A 16,094-nucleotide genomic window follows, 5' to 3' on the forward strand; every position below is an offset into this window, starting at 1 on the left:
TCTCGTGAGCTGGTCTTAGGTTGGCTCCCGTGAGCTGGTTAGATTTCGCACTCTTGTGCATGTTAGGTAGGCCGCACTCGTGTGCGGGGTTAGTTTGGCTCTCGTGAGCTGGTCTTAGGTAGGCTCTCGTGAGCCGGTTAGATTCGCACTCTTGTGCGTGGTAGGTAGGCCGTACTCGTGTACGGGGTCATCGTTTCTTCATTGATTACTTCGGTGTTCCTTTATTTTGTGTCTAATTATTATTAGACTGTTTCAGTTAAATCACAACAGTTCAGCAAGATCATCGTCGCACGAAGACAAGCAATAGTAAGAAGACATCACATTATTTATAAGTTCGTATTAGTTCTCGAGCAATTATTGTGTTAGAATCACTTTGTTATTTTCGCTTGTTGATTTGCAGTTGGTAGCGTCACCCTCGAACCAGAGCCTTCTGCTCTGGTTCGCTACTTTCATTTTTTTTTTTCGTAAATCTGAGCCTTGTGCTCCATTTTTATTTTCTCTGTCATTATTCAGAGACTTGTTAGACTTAGTTCTTTTTTTTTGCTCACAATAATTGCTCGACTTAAGTTCATGCGTTAGTTATTAAGCTCGTTTGTTAGTATTGTATATATGTCGAGTAATTATTGCCCTAACTTGACTTTGCTCGACTCGATTGTCAACTCCGACACAGCAGAAGGCTGTGTCGGACCTTGCTTGCAAGTGTTGAACCGGTCCAGTTGCGATATTCGGCGTGGATGCACAGAGAATGATGGTCAGGGAGCAGTACTCGCCAGGTAGAACCCTTCTTTCGTAAAATGTCTGCCTAAGTCATGTCAACGCTGGCGTGGCTCGCGCCGGGAGCAGGGGATCCTTCGTCCGTAAGTCTCTTCGTCGCCTTGTTGCGCCAGCGTTGCTCGTGGCGGGTAGTTGGGGAAGGTAGTTCTACCGTACGGTGGAGGCGTCCCTGGCCGTCGTTCTCTGTGAGGAAGCGTCGGATACCGTACTGGTCGGCAGATAGCTTGCAAGCATTGTACGCGTCGCGTCACCCTCGATCCAGAGCCTTCTGCTCTGGTTCGGTTTTGTTTCTCTCTTTGAAAGAATCAGAGCCTTCTGCCTGATTCGTTTTTCATCTCCCGTGAATCGGAGACTTCTTCTCCGACTCGCACCTTTTTCTCCGCAATAATTACTCGACATACGCTGCGAAATGTAGTTTGTAAGACTCGAAAGCGTCGTTGTAAGAAAGGGAGTCAGAAGGAAGCGTATTGAATTCCTTCTGGCTTCCTTTCGGGTCTCTCGTGCAGCAACCTCCTCGTGGTGAGACCCGGGCAATCGGTAATATTCTCTATTTGTTAGATCTTCTCTTATCTTACAAATAGAGAATAATATCGAGCTAATAGCTGCTCATTTGTAATTTGCGATGACATTGTGAAATAAAATTTAAGTCGTACTGATAATAAAAACTTGTGTATTTAATTGAATTGTATCTGAATTTATTTTAAACTTGCATGGGGTGGGCCAAGGGTCCTTCCTGCTTTCCTTCGCGATCTCCTTGTTTACCCTTGGCCCACCTACGCCTTATCGCAGCTCCTTTTAATTATTAATCGAAACACACACTTCTTGTTTCGGAATACTTTTTCATTCAATAAACATCGTACATTTTTTCTGGATTTCTAATTGAAATTTTCTTCTGAACTTTTTAAAAGTTCCGTTTCTTAAAATTGCTATGACCCTAGCCTTTACGTCGTTGCGTCCCAATTTCGTTTGATTTATTTTCGATTGGAATTGTTCATCTTTCCAATTGAAATTTATTACTGAACTTTCAAAAGTTCTTATTCTAAAATTTATATATCTGGTTTTAAATTGGTATTCCTCCGAACGGAGGTCCCTCAGGGGCTCACTGCTGTGGGTGAGTACGGGTATTGGCGAACCCGGGGCGACCCGAAGCGCCACCTCAGTAGATTGAAGTTCTGACTTCATCTACTCTTCTTAGTTTCTTGTCGGTTAGGCCGTACTTGTGTACGGGGTTAATTTGGCTCTCGTGAGCCGGTTAGATTTGCACTCTTGTGCATGTTAGGTAGGCCGTACTCGTGTACGGGGTTAGCTTGGCTCTCGTGAGCTGGTCTTAGGTTGGCTCTCGTGAGCCGGTTAGATTCGCACTCTTGTGCATATTAGGTAGGCCGTACTCGTGTACGGGGTTAGCTTGGCTCTCGTGAGCTGGTGTTAGGTTGGCTCTCGTGAGCTGGTTAGATTCGCACTCTTGTGCGTGTTAGGTAGGCCGTACTCGTGTACGAGGTTTAGAGTTGTATTTCGTCGTTTTTTCATATCAACGTTTCGTCTTCTTTTCATCGTTTCCTTCTATTTTTGTACCTCTACGGAATTATGACTAATTATGATTTGTCTGCTTCAGCTGGAGTACGACAGGTCATCATCTTTGTCATCGACGGAGGACAACCCATCGTCCAAAGACGTCAACAACATCGACCACGAACGAAGACGTCAACAACATCGTGACTAATTATTGTTAGTCTGTTTCAGCTAAAATCCAACAGCTGAGCATCTTGGTCGTCGAACGAAGAGACTACATCAAACAACGCATCGACGAAGACATCGTAATAATTGTAAGCTAGAATTAGTTTAATGCTTAAGATCGTCGTTGTAAATATGTCGAGTAACTATTGCCCTAACTTGACTTTGCTCGACTCGATTGTCAACTCCGACACAGCAGAAGGCTGTGTCGGACCTTGCTTGCAAGTGTTGAACCGGTCCAGTTGCGATATTCGGCGTGGATGCACAGAGAATGATGGTCAGGGAGCAGTACTCGCCAGGTAGAACCCTTCTTTCGTAAAATGTCTGCCTAAGTCATGTCAACGCTGGCGTGGCTCGCGCCGGGAGCAGGGGATCCTTCGTCCGTAAGTCTCTTCGTCGCCTTGTTGCGCCAGCGTTGCTCGTGGCGGGTAGTTGGGGAAGGTAGTTCTACCGTACGGTGGAGGCGTCCCTGGCCGTCGTTCTCTGTGAGGAAGCGTCGGATACCGTACTGGTCGGCAGATAGCTTGCAAGCATTGTACGCGTCGCGTCACCCTCGATCCAGAGCCTTCTGCTCTGGTTCGGTTTTGTTTCTCTCTTTGAAAGAATCAGAGCCTTCTGCCTGATTCGTTTTTCATCTCCCGTGAATCGGAGACTTCTTCTCCGACTCGCACCTTTTTCTCCGCAATAATTACTCGACATACGCTGCGAAATGTAGTTTGTAAGACTCGAAAGCGTCGTTGTAAGAAAGGGAGTCAGAAGGAAGCGTATTGAATTCCTTCTGGCTTCCTTTCGGGTCTCTCGTGCAGCAACCTCCTCGTGGTGAGACCCGGGCAATCGGTATTATTCTCTATTCGTAAGAACTTTTAGTATCTTACAAATAAAGAATAATATCGAGCTAATAGCTGCTTATTTATAATTTCCGATAATAGAATTTAAGACTTACTAATTATAAAAACTTGTGTATTCAATTGAATTGTGTCAGAATTTACTTTAGGCTAGCTCGGGATGAGCCAAGGTGGGCCTTCAATGCTTTTCTTGTTTTCCCCTGGTCCACCTTCAGCTTCTTGGTAAGCTCCTTTGAATTACTAACCGAAAAACACAGTTTTTCATCGTCATCTTTTTTCCTGGATTTCTAATTGAAATTTGCTTCGGAACTTTTCAAAAGTTCCTTTTCTTAAAATTGATATTTTTTGCCTAAAATTGGTATTCCTTCGATCGGAGGTCCTTCCATTTATTATAGGTATATGGTCTAAGCTTCTCGTGGATCTAGTTGCAACATTTGTCGTTCGTCAGCGTAGAGGGCGTAAGAAATGTAGTTGTTGTTAACGATGTCGGTATTTCAGATCGTGAGACACGAAACCCCATATGGTGATTGGTCTACTCCTATACCTCGTCTGTGGTCTCACGATCTGAAATACCGACATCGTTAACAACAACTAGATTTCTTACGCCCTCTACGCTGACGAACGATAAATGTTGCAACTAGATTCACGAGAACCTTAGGCCATATACTAAAGCCCCGCGGACGTGGGACAAAAAAGTACATTGGGTGATTGGTCTACTCCTGTACCTCGTCTGTGGTTTAGTGTAGGGACAGCACTATACCGGAGGCAGAAAAACCCCGGGCGTGAACACTCTCTTATCCTTTCTAACATTACCGTAGGATATCGCCGGTGTGCGCATGCGTTCTTGTATAGGGAATTTTGAAGCTACCTTCATACTATAATAAATACATGTATTTATGTAGCCAAATAAATCGATGAAACAATATATAAAAATGTAACACTGTATTGACAGAACGTCTCATAAAGAAAACACTCGTATAAATTTGAGTACAATAACAATATAAAATTTTTTTGTCGATGAAACGAGTCATCGATCTAGGGAATTTCCCAGTATTATGGCATCGTTCTGGAGCACATGATCAAATTCTGCTTCTGTTACTCAGTTCTGTGCGTTTGATAGCAGACGCAGCCTTTTCTAGGGTGGCCGAAGGTGCAATGTGGAGTTTGTAAATTTCATCATTATAAGATTTAAATTTATATATTAGAATGACGATGATTTCGAAGGCTGCAATGGGTATTGCTGTTGGCATAGCAGGACTATTTGTTGGATATTGCTTTTATTTCGACCAAAAGCGTCGCAGTGATCCAGATTTCAAAAAGAAATTGCGTGAACGTAAGTCAAGGAATCATCTTCTCAATCGTTAGAAACGCTTTTGAGCCATGTGCATGTTTGTGAATGTTAATTTCGTTCGAAGACAGTGACCGTGTATTTAGGAGTGTGATTGTCAGTACGAGTCGATCGATTTCTCTCAGAATATTATGTTTTTGTTTAACCAAATTTTTTATTTCAAATATGTAGTTAATACTCCAAAATTTAGATGTTATTATATTAAAGTATAGTTTATTTATTTATGTACGAGAAGATTAATGTTTATTTTATTAGTATTATTTATTACTGTTTTCTCACTCCACTTTCTCTTCTCATTCTCTCTTTCCCCTGTACCAACTTTCACACGTTTCGCTATTTACTACTTCCATACTTTTCTATATTTCCTCTGTACATTACTTGCATATCTAACTATCTCTATTTGCATTTATATTACTCTTTTCTATCCTTATTTACTATTCTCTCTTCTCGCACTCATTGTCCCTTCTTCTTTGGTTTCTACGAGAAGATTAATGTTATTGTTTTCTATTTACAGGAAGAAAGATTAGAAAGCAGGCTCAAAAAGCTAATTCAAGACTTCCTGATATGAAAGACCATGAAGGTGTACAAAGATTTTTCATACAAGAAGTTAGTATAAAATATTTAATACCGATAATTTCGAAGTATGTATTAAGTAATTGTACTTAATTTATAATGTTTTCGTGTCACAGATTCAGCTTGGAGAAGAGAAACTTATGTACGGAGATGTGGATGGTGGAGTTGTACATTTATCTAATGCAGTCGCAATCTGTGGACAACCGACACAATTGTTGCAAGTTCTTCAAAAGACACTGCCACCACAAGTTTTCCACCTTGTACTTCAACGATTACCTTCTGTTGGTCAGGTATGTATTTCTTCTCAGTATTTAGGGTTTGGAAAGGATAGGAATATTTGGTATTTCACTTATTGTTACAGAAACTAGTATCACAAACTGGAATGGCTGAGGAAGATGTTGAATAAAACAATATATAAATTGCGTTGAGTATTTCAAAATAAAATTTAACAATTAGTAGAAAGTGTATGCTTCTTTTGATAACGTAGACATTTGTGTGGTTTCGATTTGGTCAATCCTGTTAAATGTATATCTCTCGTTCTCCTTGATTGAACTTCCATGCTCCTTGATGATTGTATATCAATTAAAAATATGATATATTTATACGCATATAAATTTCCAATGGAAAGAACTTTTGTATTAATTTGTTAAAATATAATGTCTTCATTCGAAAATTACATATAATGTTAGCCATTCAAACATTTGGACTGCCACAATGACTACCACCGTAATATACCAAATGAAATCAATGTTTTAGTTGACATGGCAGCCAAATATATACCATAGTACACTTAGAACGTAGATGAATTTGTATTTACACAACAATTTCTTTATGTCTCTACTGCATTGAATTGTTACAAAAAAAACTGCTCGTACTAAGGGTTCCACAAATTTCCAAAATGCAAAGATAGAACAACTAATTGAGGAGAATAACACTTAATTGAATTTTAGAAAGTTAGCAATGTATTTCATTTTCTGGAGACCTTACAGATCGTTTACTACATAGGATGTTTGCTCCTTTGATAAGGAATTCATGTAAAATGTGATCTTGAAGTCTTGAACTTTTTTTCTGGATGCATTTACAGATAGTTACAAAAGTACTGTTATAAATAAATATATTTTATAGGAATTTGCACAAATTTATGCAAATGTCTATTTTACCTTATGAATAAGAAATTAATGTCTTTGTAATAGATGTATCATCTTAAGCATAGATAACGTGACATTATTTTCAATGGTACTCACTAGCATACTAAACACTTTATAATTACTTTTTGTATAAAAAAATATTCTATTCTTATAAAACTAAGGGCAATAAGCAAGAATCATAGTTTCTATCAAGCAAAGACGTTCTTCTTAAAATCTGTATCTTGTGGAAACGAATTGAATGTTATTTAATAAAAAAAAAAAAATCAGTTCAATAACAAATACTCTACTGTGTATACATTTTTTGTGCGTGCGTAATGTAATTAGTTTGTTTATAGGATAAAATTTTAATGTTATGAAGGTTTAAGATCTTGTTTTGTTTTTACAATAATGTATTGTAAGATTAAACACATTTTGAACAAAGGAACATAATGGTTTTGGATATCGTTTCAATAAAAACAATCCTTTGATTTCTTGCGTTTTTTTAGTCAATATATAATATACAATTGTTTCACTTCCATTAATTCCCCTTAATATACAATAATGATTATGACTATGCACAATATTTTTTTTGTACAAAGAATATGCTTTTTAATAGTCGTCAACGTATTGATAATTTCCACAGTAATATAATCCACTTTCAACAAATTTATATATTTCCTTTTCTGGTATATGATATTTTATAAATATATCTCATTGTTAATACTACGTATTCTTATAAAAGATTAGTTTTCTTGACAATGACATTTGCATCAGGAAAAAAAATGAAGCTGCAAATGCATTTGTACGGAACAGCTTCAACTATTGCTTATATATTTATGGTTTCATTAAAATTATAAAATACATTATACATTATAAATCCTTTTGCACAATTAACAAATTTTGCACCACTGCGAAAATAAAATATGGCAGTGTGTAGCATTTGCTCACACCGTATTTACTATCAATAGATTCTGTACAGCGTATCTTATATGTACAATAAATACATGAATGAGTGTGTGTTCACTTTGGTAAAGAGAGCGGAAGTAAATCGTATTGGGAAAACATATTTGTCAAAATGGCAGTAATATTCTGAGCTAATAAAGATAACAATAAATATGACAACAATTATAAATTACCGAAATGTGCAACGATCGTTGATTGAAATCATATTGTGTCCGTCTTAATTACAAATGCGACTTAGAATGCCGGATCAAATCAATTACTGTAAATGTTTAACATTCAACATATCCTTTCATTATCAAGAAAAACTAATTCTTACAGCGCTATTTATCGATCCTATTTCGTATTCAAAATTTCATTTCTCGCCTGAGCCATCACTTGCAGAGCATTTTTCTTTATAAGGCACTTTGCAAGATCTTTTCCTAGTTGTTCAGCACCCATTAAGCTTAGACTGCTTACTTTACCGGGTGTAACGCTACAGTACAGCTTCGGTTCACGATACGGACATTTCCTGTAGAAGAAATCAAATCGAAATTCTGTTAATAAATCGTTGTTTAAGAGGGGATTCTGGATTTCAAGTTCAAAAAATAGATCTTTTGTTTTTTGCATTTTCCTTAAAATGTAAAATTAACATAGTTATAGTCATTTGAAACTTTTTTCGAAATGGTTGTCACAATATCTTATGTTCTAGTGTTAGTGGACTAGTTGACTTGAAAGCTTGAGATAATCTTCAGCACACCCTGTTATAACACGAACCAAACATTTTTTAATCCGTCAATATTTTCTTACTTTTCTATGGGGCTAAAGACCGAAAATATTTTTAAAATCGGTTAGTTGACTTCAAAATGTCGCTATTTTATAATTGATCAAGACTTTTTATTTTTTTTTTGTTCGGACCAAAACTACTGATTAATAAACAACTTTATTTTTTTTTGTTTTCAATCAGTAGAAAGACTGGAATCATGGCAACTGTCGACCCCCATGTTTTTCAAAACATACTCTAAGAAAATATATAACTCATGTAATTTTAATTATTGTCGGTTTTAAAAAATCATACATGTACTTCAAATACCATTGAATAAGTGTGCAAAATCCCAATGTAAAAGGTTCAATAGTTTTTCTGAAATAAATGCCTAATGTGCAAAAACGGCCTCGAAAACCAGAATATCCCCTTAATGAAATAGAATTCGAAAATATTCACCTTGGAGGTTTGCCGTCGTCATCGGGTATATAAAGGGTACTTGTCAAAGTATCTTTGATTTCTTCTTGTCCATCCAGAGACCATACTGCACCGGTAATAGTAAGCTCTTTATCTTCCAATTTCGAAGATACCGCGACTGGTGCGGAACATCCACCGCCTAATGTTTTCAAGAAAGAACGTTCGCATACACATTTTATTGTTGTTTCCACGTCATACAGAGGTTCTAAAAGAGGCAGTAATTTCAAATCCGATTCCCGACATTCGACTCCTAATGCACCTTGACCCACAGCATATAGTGTATCCTCCGGTTCCAATAGCTGAAAAATATTAGAATGATTTTCTTCATCGATTGTAACAATTCAATGTCACCAACTTATTTTTATCATAAGTAGGTTTTATACATTTATGATAAGAATGAGTGCATCCAATGCAAAGTAGAAGAAACATTTAAAAATTTTGTTGTATTATTTTCATATGACCATAATTATTAAGAAACAAGATAAATGTGTATATAGATTTTGTGTCTTACAATCAAAGCAGACAATTCTGATTTTGCATAAACATCAGAAGTCTAATCGTAAGTCTGCAATGTAGTTATTATGCTATAGGTAGAATATTAGTGGTAGATATTTTATACTAAGAATTACCTGACTTATCCTGTCTTCCCAAATCATTCTCTTCAAGCCAGCAGCTGCCAAAATAATAGCTGCATAGGGTCCATTCTCATCATCCAGCTTTTTTAATCTAGTATTTAAGTTACCACGAATATTTTCTACTTTTAAGTGTGGCATATTTCTAGCTAACTGAGCTGACCTACGTAACGAACTAGTGCCAATTATACAACCTTCGGGCAAGGTTGATAATGTTTTATCTTTATATTTTTTAGACATAACAACTGCATCGCGTGGATCTTCACGCCTGTAATAAATTATTCTTTATGAAACAAATCGTAGATATATAACTAAGAATTTATTATTGCAACATATTACAAAGAAACAAAATATATTAAAAACATATATTCTTTCCTGGAACATAGGTCGACTTACATTTCCGGGAGTAGTTATAAATTCAAGAGTTACTACGCAAGCAACAAGCCTACTTTGCTTTCAGTATCATGTTTTTTTCATGAACATGATAATTTTGATGCGAATTTAAATTTTAGATATTTAGACCAACGTTTTGAAGTATCCAGACATGGGTAGCATGTAAAATGACCGCATCAGAGTTTTCTTAATTAAATACTCACTTTAATATTGCACCAAGAGCCATTCCCTCTGGCAGAGATGTAGGTAAATCTTTTAATGAATGTACCACAAAGTCAACGCGGCCATTTTCTAAAGCTAGCTCTAATTCCTCTGTAAACAATGACTTCTCCCCAATTTTTGGTAAAGATTTGTCCAGGATCTTATCTCCTTTGGTAGACATTGTAACTACAAATTTATTTGTACATGTAAGTATGAACAGCATATGTATACAAACTACTTATGTAAGCACATAAATACATTTTATAAGTGACTTTCATAACACAGAATAATTAAATACCATGATATTTTAAAAATAGTATGCGACACTGGATTGAACAAATATAGTATAAAAACAATATAAAAAGTTTTCACATACCTATTTCGAACTCCTTCTTCGGGTGATATTCTTTTAAACATTCTATAACATGCCTAGTCTGAATTAATGCCAACTGAAATAGTTAAACATGCACATTGTCATTAAAATTGTGATACTGTTTCCTCAAAATGTTATACAATAATTGAATAGGCAGCAAAATATTCGTGTATCTACCCCAGATTGCCAGATTAAAAAATGCTGAGTAATTAAGATTACGGAGAAACGTCAATTAAAACATTCTACAAATCATGCGTTATAACGTTGACAAATAACACGTCGCTTCCTATTCGTTAAAGGGACTTGAAAGAAGACAGTCCATATTTTCTCACGGGTTCAAGGAAAATATTTTCTTTGAGTGTTGATCGCTTCCAAGATTAATATCGTATGTTTGTCTATTCAATATTATTATTTATCTTTCCAAGGGGCGTATAAATCCCGGACGATCGCGTTGCGAAAGAAGCAGCTCGCAGACTCAGGAAAGGAAACAGACTTTCACCTTTTTAAAAACGAGAATGATATTTGTGGAATTTACCTCGCTTTTCCGAGATCCGACACGGATTACGTCACGTGTCTCCGCGCTCGTCATTACGGCAATTTAAATTTCTATTCCACTCACGCACTGACTTACAATATGCGATTATCCGCGGCTATCGTTATGCAATGGATTTTATCCTATTTCGGAATGTACATTTCTTGAAGGCACAAGGAACTAAATTGGGTCAAAGACACACGGGCAACTTTCATTTCACTTGCATGTTATCCTCGGGCACGTTCACGCGACGATCAATCGATGGGAAACGGGATTATCGGGTATACGAATGTTTCAAGGACTATCGGAGGATTATTTCACAGTTACTGACACTGCAGCAGAACGTGAAATTAAATGAAATTGCAGGTACGGAAGACTCTACATTTTCCCGTGCGAATTTTTTGTCATGAAATGCTCTCCAATAGTTACGAAGCGACCACTGTCGAATGACTGCGAATGACTGAACTATATTGCAGCGCACCGTGTGTTGGCGGCGCTATAGGCGGATGTCAATTGCAGATAAGTATATGTAGTAGATACTTGAATGCGCAGGTCGACTTCACTATACTCGGCGGTTCCCTTGAATTTTAATATTTCGTAGTTTAATATATTTAAAATATATATTTTAATATATATTTCGCATTTAATAACACTACTATTCAAATATTTCAGTAGATTACCTATCTATTAAAAAGTTCGCAAAAAAATGTATGATCGATGTATTAATTTAAAATTAATTGCTGCCAGAAGAGAAATAAACGATAATCTGCATTTTATTAGTTTTCACTTTATTCATGAGGTGTTTCACACAAAATGTGCATGGTGTACGATCTTTCATTCGTAAATTATTGCCTCTGGTATTTAAAAATAAATACATAACAGTTGACGATGCATATATATACATATACAATTCATTATATTGGTCGATTCTTGGAACATGTACAAATTAAAAGTAACTTATCGCATAAAACTGTTTTTCTCACTTTATTATAGCCTCAATAAATATAAAACGTAATTTCAAAATATATTTTGTTACATACAATCTTCCCATTGTACTATATGATAGCAATAACAAATTACTTGTAAATATGTCTCATACAAAATTCATTTAGTAAAACGTCGCGTATCGGTGACATTTTATGATCACCTACGCAAAAATAAATGTTCAAATTAAAAATACTTCTTTTTATAGTATTGACTAGCTTTCGAAGTACTCAACAACAATAAGCTTCTATAAATGTTTTTAAAACTAGTAAAACGACATCGCATAAATTATTTACAAAATACATTAGTTCGTATGCATTATATTTGCATATCTATTGCACAGATCTAAAGCACACACGTGTTAGTAATGATTAGAATGTGCTAGAAATGTTCAAGTTTAGTACATATTCTTTCATTTACTTGAAAATATTCCTCGCGATAGTTCGTTTGTCATAGATACAATTCATGCAGTACCTTTTAGTTAAAAGCTCGTGTATAGTATTAATTGCGCCGAAATAAATGTTAAAATAGTGTTGCAATACTGGATTGTCAACTGTGTAACAGTTTAAAGCAAAACTTAATGTCGCTGCAATAAAAATGCGGTGAATTTAATTGACTATTCCTACGTTAAACTTATTGCAATATACAGCCACTTTCGTTTTTAGGATCCTTGGTGCTCTGATGAACTGCGTCCTCTTTCACAGGAGGCAGATTTTGTTCTTTCTCTATAGAGGCTGGGTTTAAGCTACATAATTTATTGTACACATCCAGATTCCATACAGGATGATGAGGTTGCATTGCAAAATCGATAGGACTCACCAAACCATAAGTAGCTTTTGTATCTAGTGTTGGAACTTCTCCTGGTATTGTATGGTGATAACTTTGAAATAAAAATTAACAAAAGCAATAATTAGTTAAAGTCTTCTACAGAAGTATACGTGATTCACACAAATAGCACTTACATCAAACCATTTTCTCGATTACATTTATCAAGAGTAAGTTTTACTGTAGGAGCTAATCTTTTAAACACAATATGTTCATTAGGTTTCACCGTAGGTGCTGGTCCTTTGCTTTTCCCATATTCTTGACACAATGCGTTAGCTTTCTTCAAACAAGCTTCGCTTTCTTGCAAAGCTTTAATAGCTTCTCCGCATTTATCCATAGCCAATAAATTTTCACCGCAATAGTTGTAAGCCTAAAAAGATCGACGTTCCAATAAATCAACATTTTCCTATTGTCATATTTATTCACTTACATAGGACCTATAAAACGACGCTTTCAGTTCCAAATATTTAATCCATTGAGCCGATATCTCTGGCTTGAATGGACGTAAAATATTAGCAGCATCTAGAAACAATTTACTTGTTTCATTAGCCAAAGCTGATATTAAGCTGGAGTTATGCTTTAATTCCACTGCCCTTGCTACTGTAACTGTAATACAACATGAATGAAAATATATACATATGTATTGGCAATTAGTAATGAATAATAAATGTAAAGTGATATATTAGTTAACCTTCTTGCGCTTCTGCTGTACATTGATTTACATATGCAATTAGTATCCGTGGATCTAGATCACTTCCAATTGGTGGAGGATCTGCCAATTTCGGCAAGAATTGTGTTTGTACAAAAGTAAATATTCCTGCAGCTCTTCTCAGCATTGTATGTACATCCTTCGCTTCGTTCATACTTATGCTGAAATATCATATTATTCTAATATTATTCTGTATTAGATTAGAATATTATTTATATGTTTAATACTTACTCATCTTTAGCAGCAATCATTGCAGCATGCTTCATAAACCAAAGTCCTACGTTGACACTCATATTAGCTGCCTCGTAAATGGCATCAGCTCTCGAGCTTTGATTAAAAATTTAAATTGTAATATTTTTATAGATCCAGGCTACCGAACAAGTTGCTCATGAGCAGCTGTCAGCTCCTTCCTCGACTTGCATGCTAGGCTGAACAAATCCCATCACTCTACTCGATGGATATAGTTTACAGGAGGGAAGGGCTAGTAAAATAATTTTTTCTATTGCCCGGACACGGCTAATGTATCAGTTAGCCAAATTACTAAGAGTAGGATCGCAAAGCAGCAGCGGAGAAGAAGTTCGGCAGCCCTGTTATAGATAAAAAATAATGGAAATATAATAGAAATATTACTAAGTATTTGATCCCAACAATGTGTGTGTCCATTTGTATACAAGCACATTTCTAAGTTTACTAGGATTTGGGCATCCACTGTGTTGATCTTGATCCGCAGACGAACTGATCTCCCACATAAATCCATACAACAAACTTAAATAGCTGTGAAAAGCTGGTTCTACAGAATCACTCGAATTATTTGGATTTTTGATCAGGTCTAGAAGACGCATTCTTGACAGTCTCAAATCACTGAAAAATAAAAGAGTTAATTATATATTTCCTACGAAATATAACGCGATGATAGTTTGTTAGTTGTATTCCTATTGTTTTATACGAATTGATTCTAAAATCGTGTTATTATAAGTATACATTAATCTTCTGGAACATTAAATACGTTGGATTTATTATCTTAATTGATATCTAACCTGCACAGTTTCCTTGTAGCATCGGTAGCATTCGCTATTTTGAATTCAAATTTTTGATTTGTCGTCGCTTTTAGCATATTACGATGAAACCAGTGTGCCATTATGTAAAAAGTTAAATATCAAGCTGTTTCCCCTAATAATGATCGAACACTCTACCTTGTTCGGTTTGACAGATAAAGTGAAATCAAGGTAAAACAGCGACGTAACACCACTACACAACTACATGCACTCAATGAAAGATATTCCACTTTTTGGTGAGATATGAGTATCGCACAGTTATTTGCACACTTCCGTCTAGTGTGTAAGCGTGTGCTCCAGAGTCAATCGTCGTTATTTAATAAAAATCAAAAGGTAAGAATTAAAAAATGGTCTACTTACTATTTTATATTAATGGACAATTCATAAATTCACGTTATTATCGCTGTAACAATTTGATTAGTATAAAAATGAATACTTCTTCAAGATAACCTATACGCTTTCAAGGGAAGATACGACACCAGAATAAAATCGCTCCGTAACAAAACAATTGTATTTATCTGTTCAATTTGTTGCACTTAATTGCGTTGATAATTTTTTCAATCTATCAATTCAGTGTAGAAATATTATCGACACTGATGTCCTTGTACAGTAGCGATAATTTATCTACAGATCAATTGAGTATTACGTTCTATCGAAGTACAACTGATAAATAAGTCTGCCGTGATAATGATATTAATAATTAAATAATCGTTATCTATTTGTTCAATTAAAATTTCTTAATGCCTTTTACAGATGGGCGAACCTTCAGGTTTAACAAATAGCGAAGTGCAGGAACTTATCAAGGAACGTGATCCTGCAACAAATGGATACATTATGCAGCAAACAATGTATCGTATTAAAGACCCAAGGAAATCAATACCTTTTTATACTGAAGTACTTGGTATGCGTTTATTACAGAAACTTGATTTTCCTGAAATGAAATTCTCTTTGTATTTTATGGGATACGAAAATGAAAAGGATATTCCAACTGATAGAAGAGAATGTATAGAATGGACATTCAGCCGTAAAGCTACCATAGAACTGACTCAGTATGTGGGAAAATTCTTAAATTGATATGAACCCTTGATTGGATATTTGTAAATAAACCTAAGTTGGTGTCTTTCATTTTTCTAGTAATTGGGGCACTGAAACAGATCCTGATGCTCAATACCATAATGGAAACAGTGAACCACGTGGATTTGGTAATACGCCAATAATGTACAAATAAACAAGCATTGAAATGCATGTTTTTTAACAAGAAATTTTGTATTTAATTTACAGGACATATTGGACTTGCAGTGCCTGATGTTGACAAAGCATGTGAAAGATTTGAGAAGTTAAACGTAGAATTCGTGAAGAAGCCTAACGATGGCAAGATGAAAGGGCTCGCCTTCATTAAAGATCCTGACGGCTACTGGATCGAAATTCTAAATCCGACCAATGTCGCGAATACAGCTCTAAATCATTAATGTATTTATACGAGAAGTCATTTCTTTGAATACCTGTTATATATACATATATTTACCAAACACTCAATAACAAAGGGTAAAAATCGGACACCCATATATGCATATGTGTATGTATGTATGTATACGTATATGTATATGTATGTATACGTATATGTATATGTATGTATGTATCATGTATATTAAAAATGTAATTACTAATATTTAGATACTCTATATTTTTAGCATTTGTACATTTTTGTATTACATTGTGTTATGTATATATGTATACATATATATGTATTTTATGTACAATGTAACATCTATGTGCTTTTTGATGAATAAAATCAAAATATTTATTTTTCAAT

The 16,094-nt window shown here is 35.5% G+C and overlaps 4 protein-coding genes across 4 annotated transcripts; 2 read left to right on the plus strand and 2 right to left on the minus strand.

Moving 5' to 3' along the window:
• Window positions 1–4,450: 4,450 nt before the first annotated feature.
• Tom20 (translocase of outer membrane 20) lies at window positions 4,451–5,811 on the plus strand. Its single transcript, XM_076784923.1, has 4 exons — window positions 4,451–4,683; window positions 5,213–5,304; window positions 5,388–5,561; window positions 5,633–5,811. Exons 1-4 carry the CDS (start codon window positions 4,557–4,559, stop codon window positions 5,675–5,677), a joined length of 438 nt encoding a protein of 145 aa, XP_076641038.1. The 5' UTR covers window positions 4,451–4,556; the 3' UTR covers window positions 5,678–5,811.
• A 1,070-nt stretch (window positions 5,812–6,881) lies between these two features.
• On the minus strand, window positions 6,882–11,174 carry L(3)02640 (porphobilinogen deaminase-like protein l(3)02640). The gene is made up of 6 exons (XM_076784922.1): window positions 10,712–11,174; window positions 10,180–10,252; window positions 9,806–9,989; window positions 9,207–9,477; window positions 8,560–8,876; window positions 6,882–7,869 (listed from the first exon to the last, which is right to left on the minus strand). The coding sequence occupies exons 1-6, from the start codon at window positions 10,763–10,765 to the stop codon at window positions 7,695–7,697; spliced, it is 1,074 nt and encodes a 357-aa protein (XP_076641037.1). The 5' UTR covers window positions 10,766–11,174; the 3' UTR covers window positions 6,882–7,694.
• A 506-nt stretch (window positions 11,175–11,680) lies between these two features.
• LOC143352429 (BRO1 domain-containing protein BROX) lies at window positions 11,681–14,403 on the minus strand. The gene is made up of 7 exons (XM_076784905.1): window positions 14,264–14,403; window positions 13,857–14,087; window positions 13,458–13,553; window positions 13,209–13,387; window positions 12,948–13,123; window positions 12,655–12,887; window positions 11,681–12,572 (listed from the first exon to the last, which is right to left on the minus strand). The coding sequence occupies exons 1-7, from the start codon at window positions 14,362–14,364 to the stop codon at window positions 12,326–12,328; spliced, it is 1,263 nt and encodes a 420-aa protein (XP_076641020.1). The 5' UTR covers window positions 14,365–14,403; the 3' UTR covers window positions 11,681–12,325.
• A 69-nt stretch (window positions 14,404–14,472) lies between these two features.
• LOC143352430 (lactoylglutathione lyase-like) lies at window positions 14,473–16,093 on the plus strand. Its single transcript, XM_076784906.1, has 4 exons — window positions 14,473–14,614; window positions 15,035–15,330; window positions 15,416–15,483; window positions 15,563–16,093. Exons 1-4 carry the CDS (start codon window positions 14,525–14,527, stop codon window positions 15,748–15,750), a joined length of 642 nt encoding a protein of 213 aa, XP_076641021.1. The 5' UTR covers window positions 14,473–14,524; the 3' UTR covers window positions 15,751–16,093.
• Window position 16,094: the final 1 nt, after the last annotated feature.

Source organism: Halictus rubicundus, chromosome 3 (assembly GCF_050948215.1).
Source record: "Halictus rubicundus isolate RS-2024b chromosome 3, iyHalRubi1_principal, whole genome shotgun sequence".
NCBI classification, from domain to species: Eukaryota; Metazoa; Arthropoda; class Insecta; order Hymenoptera; family Halictidae; genus Halictus; species Halictus rubicundus.